This window comes from Rana temporaria, chromosome 1 (assembly GCF_905171775.1).
Source record: "Rana temporaria chromosome 1, aRanTem1.1, whole genome shotgun sequence".
Lineage (NCBI taxonomy): Eukaryota > Metazoa > Chordata > Amphibia > Anura > Ranidae > Rana > Rana temporaria.
This window is the reverse complement of record NC_053489.1, coordinates 397,234,698-397,247,700: the sequence shown is the minus strand read 5'-3', so window position 1 is coordinate 397,247,700 and position 13,003 is coordinate 397,234,698. Positions and strand designations below refer to the sequence as shown.

General features: G+C 34.4%; 1 protein-coding gene across 4 annotated transcripts in view; it reads right to left on the bottom strand.

The window, feature by feature from the left end:
- The window catches only part of CRLF1 (cytokine receptor like factor 1), a 186,353-nt gene extending 173,650 nt beyond the window's left edge, over positions 1-12,703 (bottom strand). Inside the window, exon 1 of one of the 4 annotated variants that reach the window (XM_040322886.1) lies at positions 12,109-12,703. In XM_040322886.1, the coding sequence (XP_040178820.1) occupies positions 12,109-12,163 (55 nt within the window). In that variant the 5' untranslated portion in view covers positions 12,164-12,703. The remainder of the gene's footprint in view (positions 1-12,108) is intronic. The other 3 variants (XM_040322895.1, XM_040322911.1, XM_040322904.1) reach the window with 3 other exon arrangements.
- Positions 12,704-13,003: the final 300 nt, after the last annotated feature.

Below are 13,003 nucleotides of genomic sequence, written 5' to 3'. Positions count from 1 at the left end.
TCTTAAATAAAAAGAAACCATCTGGGTTGCTTATAAACGTCCCAAATACATTAATATATACAGAAATATATATTTTTAAACCACGTGCCATCTGAGCCAATTCTGACACTTCTCTCCTACATGTAAAAATGTACTTTTAATTAGAACCCCCAAACATTATATATTTTTTTTAGCAGAGGCCCTAGAGCAGAGGTTTTCAACTCCTGTCATCAGGACCCACCAACAGGCTTGGTTTGCAAGGTAACTGAAATACATTACAGGTGATATCATTTGCTGCTCAGTGATTGCAGTATTCTAGTGTGCATCTCCCCAAGGTAATACTTAAAATCTTAAGCCGCATACACACGATCGGAATTTCTGATGGAATAAACTCTGATGGAATTTTCCATTAGAATTCCGATGAAGCTGACTTCCATCAGTCTTGCATACACACTGTCAGACTAAATTCCGACCATCCAAAACGTGGTGGCATAAAACACCACGACGAGCCGAGAAAAATGAATTTCAATGCTTCTGAGTATGCGTCGACTTGATTCTAAGCATGCGTGGGTTTTTTCTCCACCAGAGTTGCACACAGATGATAGGAATTTCCTATCGTTTTTTTTCATCGAAAAAAAACCAAACATGTTCTCTTTCTAAACACAGACAGAAAAAAGTCAGATGGGGCCCACACACGATCGGAAATTCCGATGAAAAAAGTCCATTAAATGGCGGAGTTGCAATTTTTTATGTCACATGGTATTTGCGCAGCTTTTTTTCAAATGCAAATTTTTGGGGAAAAAAAACACTTTCATGAATAAAAAACCCCCACAAAAGTTAGCCCAATTTTTTGTATAATGTGAAAGATGATGTTATGCCGAGTAAATAGATATCTAACACTTTATGCTTTAAAATTGCATCTGCCCATGAAATGGCGGCAAACTATGGTGCTTAAAATTCTCCACAGGCGATGCTTTAAAAACCTTTTAGAGTTTAGAGTTGCACAGGAGGTCTAGTGCAAGAGTTATTGCTCTCACTCTGATGTTTGAGACAATACCTTACATGTGTGATGCAATAACTGTTTACATATGCATGCGGGAGTAAGGTGTACATTCACATTTACACCTAAGCACAGTGGGACAGGTGCGCTTTAAAAAATATATATATATTTGTTTATTTTACAATTTTTTTTAAAGAACTTTATTGCTATCACAAGGGATGAACAACATCCCTTGTGGCAACATGGGCAGTGACAGATCCTGTTTATGGAGAGATCTGTGGCCAATTAGACCCCAAATCTCTCCTCTAGCCTTCCATGTAGCCGATTAGGCACAGAATGGTCTAATTGGCTGCTTTCTTGGTAGCTAGCAAGCTACTCGTTGCTTCTGGTTTCCCGGGTTACAGAGAGAGAGAGGAATGATGTCAGTTCCTCTCTCCCTGTTCATCACCACCGGCCGAATTGCTCCTGGGCTCCGCAATGGGGTGGTAGGGCCCCGGGAGAGCCTTGGACCCCATTCCGCCCCCCCACAGAAGTGGTCAAGCTAATTAGAGAATTGCTGGCTAGTAATATACATACCAGAATGATGCCTGTAGGCGCAGGCATCATTACGGTATAACCACTGAAACCAGAGGGCGTCCATGGATGTCTTTCTGGTGGGAAGTGGTTAACTAGAAAGTAAAAAAAAATGTTTATAGTCTACATTATCATAATTACCATGAAGAAGGGTTCCAGACAGCAGACTCTATATTGCCACCTTTTGGCCACCAGTGACATAACTAGAAACAACTATAACAACAAATATAATAGCAAATTTGCCATGGAGTTGATGTAGTAAAGAAGTATAGAATGTTCACTCAGTAATGTTATGGTTCTCTAAACTGAAGCCTCCTACATGGGCCAGAATCTTGTCAGGAAAAAAACGTTGTTTTTCCTGACGAGATTCTTGGCAAGAATCTCTTGCCGCCCGAGTGTACTGACTCTCCTATCAAAAGAACCACGGTTCTCTTGAAAGGCAAGAACGCGGTGACGTCATCGCATACGACGTCATCGCATACCTCGTCACATTCGATGCCGTCGCCGCCATCTTGCTGCACCCTACCTATGCCTAGGAAGCTACCGCGCATGCGTCTAAGTCATTTTGAGCATGCGCGGGTTTCCACGGTGACAGGTAAGTATACAGACACTCTGGTTTCTCGTTGGGAAACAGCAGGACAAGAATCTAGACGAGAAAATAGAGAGCAGATTTCTAGATGAGAAACCTCAAAGCCTTGTACACACGCTCGGTTTACTCGGCAAGAAAGCTCTGCCAGCAGTTTTCTTGCCGAGAAAACCGAGCGTGTGTACGAGGCTTTAGTGTATAAGATGATCACTTAAATCATTCAGATTTACCTTATTCACTAAACTACATTTATGTAAAGCGTAAACTTTTTTTAGGCTTGGATTAAACATGTAATTGTCAGAACCCCTGTAAGATTTTTATTGTTGTCTATGTCCCCACTGGGAAAATTCACCTTCACTATTGGTCCTTGTGACTATTGCTTCTAGTACATAAAGTGATAAGAAACTCAAAAAATTTAGAGTTGCCACAGGAACAGGAGGTAAGATGAGAGATACACTTGTTTTAGTGACATATGCCTACTCCATCCAACACAAAAAATGTATTTAATAAATTAACCCAATCATGTGCAAGGGAAAAAATGTTGTTTATGCCTGCATATTTTGCTACATGAAAATGAATAGAGAAAAAAGGTATTTCAAAAGTTCAATAAGTTGAATTTGGGTTAGCAAAAACACATTAGCTGCACTGCTGCAAATAACATAAACCCTAAAAATTGTGACCCTAGTGTTATTTAAAACCCACATGGTAAAATCATTAAAGACATGATGATGCTTATTAAATGTATGAATCAACCAGTGTTTTAATTATTACCAGCTACTAAACACTTTTGGAATAAACAACATAGATCAAGAAAGGTCAAATATATTATTATGCATTACACATGTAGGTGTATATTTACAACTCTGTGATATTATTGCAAAAATAAAATGTATGACTACCAATCCTCAGTTAATTTGTTAGATAGTGGCAGGGGTTCTTATGCCGCCACTAAAACTAGTTTATTTATGTACCTATTTCTAATATTGAATCAAGATGGAATGCAAAATCATTTTGTAATCTGGATAAAAATGTGCTAATATGATATATATCCTCCCTCTACAAAATGGTATAATTACTATGTATTAATGCCACCAGCCCACCACCTAATCCATCTAAACTAGTATCATTCATTTTGGTGATAAACTGCATTTGGGAGCAATGTCCCCACATGTAGTAAAGTGTCTATTTATGTCTATGGAAGAATGAAATTGTAATAAACAGAATGCAGACATAAAAATATTAAGACAGAGAGGTAGTGTAAATGACAGCTTCGTTCATCCATAAACATAGATGGAGCCTACCATAAATACAAGAACAGGCATACAACATGCACATACATACAATTTACCAGGTTGCAGGTAGACATCTTTCCAAACATGACCTTAGACAAAAGATCTACTTTACATATACGTATTCGCATGTAAAATCTTCACTATAACCACACCAAGCACTTAAACTGCCAGGAGCATACTGAACAATGGCAAGAAGCAAAAATTAAGTTGATTTTTGCAGTTGCTTTCGATGTTACTAAGTATTTGTTGATAATTTAGCATTGTGGTCCTTTACCATGCACCTGTCAATGTTGTTCTGTATTAAAGGTTTATTTTCTGAATTTGACAACATTCTCATCTCTTGGTTTTCAGACCAAGCACGGACATGAGGATATAGTGTTTTTAAACCAAGCTTTATGCTCTTGAGATGTCTACTTAAAGCATTAGAAAAAGGGAAATAGACTACAGAAACCAAAGCTAGACAAGAAGTCAAGTACTCGGTTGGGCAGTTTGGTTAGTTCCCCAAACAGTCAAACTGCATCAAACAGTTCTACAAACTGAATATATATATATATATATATATATATATATATATATATATATATATATATATATATATATATATATATATATATATATGTGTATATAATGGATTTACAACATGTTTTCAATGTTTAGACTCTAAATGCCTAGCTATCACATATAGTCATTGTTACAACCCTGCCACTGATACTTGGATAAACGCCCTCTTTTCTTGTGAGCTGATTTCTTATTTTCTAACACCCGCCACATTGTTATTTACAGAAAATTCAGCCTAGGATACTTTATGACTTCTATGAAACCTACACAGATATTATTACATCTCCAGGATGTCATTAGATAAGCACTGAGTCCCCAACAATTTACTCACAGGATGAACACCAAAGATGACACCTACTACTATTTAAATTAACAAAGTAAGACTTGGGGATCTATTTAAAAAATGTTTTCACCCACAATTCACACATTTTTTACTGAAAATGTTATGAATATTTTTTGAAAACATTTAAACAAAAAACACTGCCATTGTTTACCCCGCAATTATTTATAAATATTTATGTTTAATATTCAAAATTGTTCTTTATATTTATTTGTAATTCATTTGAAATTAACTTTCCTGACAACCATTTTTAGAAGTGATTGGATCACCCTCTTTCAAATCTTTTCCAATTTTAGGACATTTTCTTAAGGTTTGCTACTGAAAAATACGATCAATTTTAAGTATATAAAAGAATATTTGCAATTTAAGATGCTTTCATTGACCAAGATAGTGAAAACATTTCAGTATTTCTAAACATTGATACATGTATCTCTTTTACTTGCCAAATGGTATTGCTCCAAACACAAAGTCTGGAAGAACATTACTAAGATCTATTTTTAGACTTAATCTCCAAAATGTCTTGAGTGCATGACTGTAGAAAGAAAAATTTAAGATTTTATAATGAAAAATTGTATCTTTATCATAACTAACTTAAATGGGTTTTGCAAGTTAAAATGATAAATACAGGTATTCCAAGCAAACTAAATTTTTGAGAAGTTAATCATACTCAAAATGAATGACCTGTGGGGATATTATTTTTAAAAGAAATAATATTACTTCACTAAAATCCTTCTTGATTATCTCTCAGCTAAGTTTAGAAAATAAAAGCTGTATTTTCACAAAAAAAATTCTACTATATACCATCAAACCTGCACCGAAAAAATGACAGAACGTAATTGATTGCTATGGAGTACAAGAAGTTCTTTCTTTCTGATGACTTGATAAATGAGACTTCTGAGGTACATCACTGAGATAAACATGACATATGTGTTCAGAAAATGGTAGGTTGTATTGACTAAAATAATTTAGGTATGAAGGTGCCAAATCTAGTAATACCAGTACGGACAATATGCTTATAAACTTAGTGCTCTAGATCTTTTTATAATTATCGACACTAAATGGATTGAGCTATATGTACTCATACTCTCTTTTCTAGTCTGTCAAAATCATTATCAGTCCTATTATTAACCAATATGACTTCAAAATATGTCAATAGCTTGGTCTTACATTAAGGGTAGCTAGGAACAGAACGGCTGAAAGGAACTCATAAGGAGGCCACCATATTTATTTATGTAAAAAGCAGCAAGTGACAACATATACAAGCTAGCAACAACTTGTAAAAATCTTGCTGGGACTCTGCTAGCAAATCAATGTTACACAGATGTCACCTGACATATCAATCTTATATTCAATAATGCAGAGAATCCTGTTTACATTTTTTTAAAGTTATTTGCTGACAAAATTATACAATTTCCTCTCATCTCTTGCTTGCAAATATTTTTTTTTTACAGATACAAAAAAAAATGTTGTCCTGTAAAATGCCTTACTTACAGATTTAAATGTTCAACATTCTCTGGAAAACAGTCACCATAAGGAGCACTGCTAGCAATGTAATGAATGCAGAGTGGAATAAGCTATGGGTGGGTCTATTTTAAAAGGAAAAAAACATATTTAGGTATGGTTCACCAAATTCTGCAATGAGATTTTAGAAGTGCTCAAAAAAATGTCAATGACCCAAAGAGACATGTATGAAAATGTCTATGTAGTTAATATAGTTTACTGCACATTGCAAATCATCAGTTATTGATCATGCCTGTATCTATGCAATGCAAGTTGGGCATTTTGCTATTTTGTTTATACTGCAATAGTAGTTTTATGAAGTTTTAAAATGAAAATACCTGTTAAACTGTTCATTGAATGGTATGATTATCTGTTAGTAAACAGTACGATTAAGAAAATACATATAACAATACATACACAATATACATGTGTTAATACATTTCCATCATGTTCTGTAATTAATTTGCTATACTTATTTATCACAAAATAATTGCAAATAGTAAGAGAGAAAGTAATATTATTATTTTTTTTAAGTATGAAATCTTATATTTTATTTCTCTGCTCACATTGTTTAGGTAAGTATTAAAACTTTCCTTACTCATATACTTCAATAACTGTTACCAAGGCTTGGTAACAAAAGATGTACCATAACATATTTCATCAAACTGCAATTTAGACAAAGGGGTTGATTTACCAAGACTGGAAAGTGCAAAATCTGGTGCAACTCTACATAGAAACCAATCATCTTCCATTTTTTTGTAAATGTTTAATTGAACAAGCTGAAGTTAGAAGCTGACCATGCACAGCTGCACCAGGTTTTGCGCTCACCAGTTTTAGTAAATCAACTCCACAGTTTCACAGGTAAATGGTAACTGGCACTTAACTAAGTCAGAGGTTAATAAAGACAATCCCCCAATCACACCTGTTTACACCTGATTTACTAAAAGAGTCATTGTTATGCTGGCCAAGCTAACATTTGCTCCCTTTAAATATTTCATTAAAAAAAAATTCCTTTATACATTTTTCCTAAACTAACTGCGTGTTTGAAAAGAGCACAGATTTGCTGGGCTAACAAAATATACTTATATAGTAAATGATTTGCATAATATTAAAGAGCAACATTAGCCATAACCCTTATGGCTAATTATATATAGAGAGAAAAGCTATAGAGGGTTATAATGTTGTTTACTCAGTAGGAGGTTTTTTTAGCCAATACTATGGCTTTTGTGCCATTGTAAATTTTTTATTATCAGTTTTCCTAGCAGACATCCATACAGTAATACATTTACATGCAATATGAGTATATGTTTACATGGTCAACAGTAATTTTGTTCCTCATAGATGTACTGCATACTCAAAAAAAATGCCTAATTCTTTATAAGATGTACTTTCATTGGAAATATTAGGAACTAGTTATAGTCATTTTAAGGTTACACTTAGATGAAAATTTTACAAATCAAAATAAAATATTTCAGAGGCCTTACTGTTGGGCAAATTAGTTAGACTGTGCTTCAATGCTGCAACTTTGGCTAAGGCATTTCAAACAGGAAACCTAATTAGGTGAAAAAAGCAATTTCCCTTCTTTCTGAGAATGGTTTTAAAGAGAAAATAGATTAATTGGCCTAGTCAACCTTTGGTAAAGCATACTCTAAATACCAATATTGTGTACATTACATGTGCGTTATATGCTCAAAGGCATCAGCACAATGATTTCAAATAGAGAACACTCTACTTAGTTGTAGGTGTTTTTTTATATAAAAAGTTACAACCATATTTTTTACCAGTTTACCCCTCCTAGCACAATACAGATCAAGCACAGCATAACACAGATCAGTCATGAGAAATATTAATTGATTTTGCCTATTTATAACATGGTTATGGGTTATTTGTGAAATATATCTAAAAAGGTGTAACGTATTTAGGGAACTATATTTGATAATTACTGTAAGTTTTACTAGTTTAAATACAATTTCCATTGGTTTTCTGTTTTAAAAATGCTGTCTATATTTTATTTAATCCTAAAACTGGCATGATCCAATCATGTTCATGCTGGAGAAGAAGCTTGATGTGGCATAATGTTATCTGTTTGTTTTTGGCACACTTTGCCTTTTTAATCTGTTATTTACCTTTAGATATACATTTTTTTTTACACCATACTTCAGATTAAGCGCTAAAAGAGGGGATGTGCAACAGAACATGTATCAATATGATTCTAGTCTACAGTAGTTACACAAATTCTGTTATGTAGGGTGTTCATGTCCTTAGGATTTCATTGAATGCATTGATCTACTTAGCATCCTGTATGTACTAAAATGTTTATTTTCAGGAGAGATAAACAGGCAGGTTAAAGGCACTTATAGATAATTACTATACATGTGTGGGAGTTTTTAGTGCCCATTTCAGTTATATGACCCTAATCCACTTAAACCTCTAACGTTTAAGCATAGTAAAGGCACTAATGCAGAAGGGCTTATGGTAATTCTTTATGGAATGAGCGGACTGCTTTGTTACCCAGCATGCATATCTACTGGACAGTACTTATTGGGCAAGGTGTGTCAACTTATGCCAGCTAAACTAGGAAAGAAGAATATAAAGTCCCTGAAAAACAACATCCTACTCATTTCAGATACCAACTTGTTGGCTCTGATCTAATATGATTCTCCCTAAATAAACAAACTGCTATACAGTTGTAAACACTTACATTGTCCTACAGTTTAGCACAGTGCATGTGTACTTTAACAGTGATGTCTGTTCATAATTGTACTGAATGTAAGTTGGTAGGCCAGAAATAAAAAAGCAGCAAAAAATCTTCATTAAATATGCTTCTCTAGGGTGTTTTGTGCACATGCACAGAACTTATATGAAACAAGAGAATAACTTCATAACGACTTCATAACGATATAACTTGAAATCTTAGTCAATATTACAAGTAACATAAGGGTCAAAGACTAACACTTCAGTAGTCATGAATGCATTGGAAAGACTGACTCCATTGTAGAACATTATTTTACCTGTAATCAATAGATGTCATATTTCTGAAAGAGTTTTACTTATTTGCCTCATCTAGCATCCAATAGACTCTAATAAATAACATACGATTGCAAATCCCATCTGGTGCCACTTTGGACCAAAAGAAAAAATATCTTTAATTTGGAAAAAGCATCCAACTTCTGTTCATAGCTTTTTTTTTTGTATTGTGAACTCTATGCAGGTTTCCTAATGATGAAACAAGGCAATTTAGAAACAGGGAGATGGTTTTAACAAGTACAAGATGTTTTTAACACGTACAATTCTATGTGACCCCAGGTCTGCTTTGTTAAACTGATTTTATTACAATTTCTTGGTCACTGAGCGGCACAGACCAGACCACTTGTTAAAGTGAAAGAAATGAGAGTAGTTCCAGCAGTCTGTACTTACAGTCAGTACAAACGTTGAGCTGAAAATTAAATTAAAGTCTTTTTCAGCATTCATTGACACAGATGCTGGCCAAAATCTAAGTGCAGTCAGGCCAAATTGGTGGCTGAAATTTAAAACGTAGAATCACTCCCTACAATATTATATTTCCTTTATTGTATAATGTTAAAGAAAACAAGGCTTTCTAACACCCTGGTAGGCCATGTCCCTCAGCAAGAAACATGTAAACATGGATCCATGCAGTAATGTAAATTGCTTGATTGAGGTTAAGTTAAAAAAATTTCTGCCAAATCCCAGATTTTACCTTATCCCCCAAAAAAGAATCAGCCCTGTCACAAACTGCAGTGTTTTTGCACCACGCCTGCCACTAAATTGCACTTGCATTATCTGTGATCAATTAATTCTCAGATGTATACTAAAAATTAAGTGGTCATCAATATTACTCACAGAAACTGTAAAAAATTGAAAGCAGATATTTAATTTTTAACTAACAACTTAAACTTACCCATGATAATGTTTCAAGCAAATGTATGAGCTGTTTTCTGTCTTAGCTCGACAAGTAAGATATGTCTACGTTTATGGCTGCACAACATGAGAGGCATACGATGTCACAACTCTAAGTAGTGAAATCGCTATTCCACAAAATGGAAATCCTGAGATCTACAACAATTATTTTAGAAAAGACTTGCAATATATTTTCCTTTCCTTGCATTATTGCAATTGTAAAAACAATGTATTAATAAATTTTGACTGTTTAAAAAAAGTCTGATACTCCTTTTTCTAGGCAAAAAAAAGGCAAATGCAAAATGTATGTTCCTAGCCATGTTGCACATGCAAAAATACTTTTTGTGCACTAAGATTTGTGAAATTTATACTGAACATTTTGCCTACTGTATGGATCTGTATACATACACATGCAGCATGGCTGCATTGTGCTGTCTGTTCACATGTCTGTTTTGTCTGTCTGTTCACATGTACATTTAATAATTTGCTAATGACTAAGACGTATAAGCATAGCAATCATTGAGTATGGGCTTTTTCACAATTTCCCCAAGTACATAAGGCTTCATTGGCTTTCTCTGGTACGCTGCAGCTATGCTCTACCTTTACATGTAAATGTTATGTTTTGTATAATACCAGGTCCTCAGACTCTGATGTGTTAATGATAACAATATGATACCTCATATTTCTTGAAAACCTAGAAAATATGATACCTCAGCCAAGCAATATTGTTTCTTAAAGGCAACCCATGCAGCTCCAAACACTGCGTCAAGCTGCACAACAATGTTTCCAAATTTACACACTATTCACACAGACCATATAGTCACCACAATAACATGCTATCAGCACCAGATCAATACTATATTAAATATATGATATATATTATGCCATAAAACAATAAAGAAAATATCTATACTTAAGATATAATAGTAATTTGTGCCTGTGGATTTTAGCAAACTGAAAAAAAAGTACCTGCTCTCCATTCTTAAAGGGGGGCGATTCGATTTTGCAAAATTTTAAGTAAACATGATTCAATTGTACATTTTCTGATTAAAAAAATGTAATTTAAGTGTACATATTCTGATTAAAAAAAACGTAATTCAATTGTACATATTCTGATTAAAAAATGTAATTCATTGTACATATTCTGATAACAAAAAAAAAAAAAAGTTTCAATTGTCAAATTAGTGCTCAAATCATACTTTTGCATGTATTAATGCAAATAAGAGATAAAAGCATATGCATATGCCCCACTCACACCAAGCATTCATTAGAAATACTATGCCAATTTCAGTGTTTGGAAATATGAGTGATGCTCAGAGCCCCTTTATGAACCTGCTATGTGTCAAATGTAAAGGATGACTGAAGAATGAATGAATGAATGAGTGAAAGCACTGAGCAGCAGTGGGACTAAGCAGCAGATTCCTAAATAGCCTTATTTGCTTCTCATCATCCATGTCCATGCTACTTAAAACTGTTCCCCATTTATTGTTCCAATTAATATGTTCCTGCAGGCAACAGCTTACCCCTCTTACCAAGAACCTCTAGGAACATTACATTTTCTGCTTTCCTTCAAGCAAGTCAAATCAGGAATTCACACATAAACTTCCACATTCGTTTTTTTTTTTTTTTTTTTGCAGACCTTCTTTACATCTCCTGTGCATATGCACATGAGTTGGAAAAGCTGTATTGCACCCAGATGAAATAGACTTGTTTTCGTTGTTGTTGTTGCTACACGTGATCTTGCCTTTCCTAACTAAAGAGCAAATCTTACAGCTTTGTATATTTTCACTATGCTTTAAAACAATAACTTTAGCATGCATTTTAGAGGCACAGCGGAAACCCTGGCAATTCTCAGGCACAAGGATTTATGTGGACGTACCTTTTCAATTTAACAAAGTCTGTTCTACAACTGCATTTGCCTTCATATGTTCTAAGCTTCACTTAAACAGCTGAGAGCTGTACCACTACTGTTTATATGTACAGTCTCGTATCCGGTGCTTTCATCTTTATCTCCATTTTATGATAGGAGGATGGCAGTTTATTAACTTATTTATTTGTAAAGTATTAATACAATCCACTACACTTTACTGTTAAGATAAAACACATAAATGATGTTCAATATATACAAGCTAAAGAAAAAAAAATCCCTTTAATATTTAAAATAATTAGTAACTCATAACAGAAAATTGAATATATCTGTCTGCAACAATTATTCAGTTTACAGCAAAGGCTAATGTTAAATGCATAGTAAGTTCAAAGCTGTCATTTTTTTTTTTGCTTTGGACAAAGTATCACAGCCTTTAAACTGCTGTTAAACCTGTGCATGCATTTACCTAAAAGACATACAAAGAATATTACTTACGAGTCAAGGAGTTCACAATTAACATGCATATCCATGGGAGCACTAAAGCGATCATATTTCAAGGCTTTTTGAATACACTTGAGCGCTTTAAAAAGGAAAAAAAAAAATCCACCTTGATTCTTGTAAATTCCTGGAGATTTTTTTTTTTTTGCTTGTAGGTACTGCTGTTAGGATGTAGTTTGTCTATGAGGTTATACTATACTATAGGTTTTTCAGCTTGTGCAATGGAAGCAACTGAAGCATATAAAAAGGAAACCGACAGCTTGTTAAGGAAAACCCTTTTGCAAGTCTGAGCAACTGAGAACTGACAAGCTAAATATGCCTGTAGTCCCATTCATTTCCCCGCCCACATTGGTTGCCAAAATTACCAAGCCCTACAGAACTGGAAAAGGGATTCTTTACTATTCCACCGCTGCCCCCTTTTTGTCATTCCCCCTGTTTTTACTTTTTACGTCTGCTGACATTTCCTGAAATTCTTTTTTTTTTTTTTTCTTTACACTCATGCTTCGTAAAAAGAAAATCAGATGTGAGTCACGGTAAGGAATTGTCTGCGTTGTTAAATGAGGTCATTCAGAACATCACTGCTCCTGCCAAAGTCTAATGTGTGTCATCATTAGAATATTAAATTAGTTATTGTGTCAGAATGTCAGGGCAAATATTATGAGCATTTAATTTAGAGGCTAGCACTGATGAAAAAAAAGAAAGTCCTTACTAGCAGAGGGAAAAGTTATATACTGACAGTGAACATGTGAAGGGATGCATCTTTATTGCCCTACAACTGCTAAGACTGTCCCATATTTTAAAACTAACCACAAATGTCACACAACATTATTGTAGCAACCATCAAAGGACTGCTGGTGTGTACTGGGAATTTGGAGCCTCCTAGTGCTGGAGT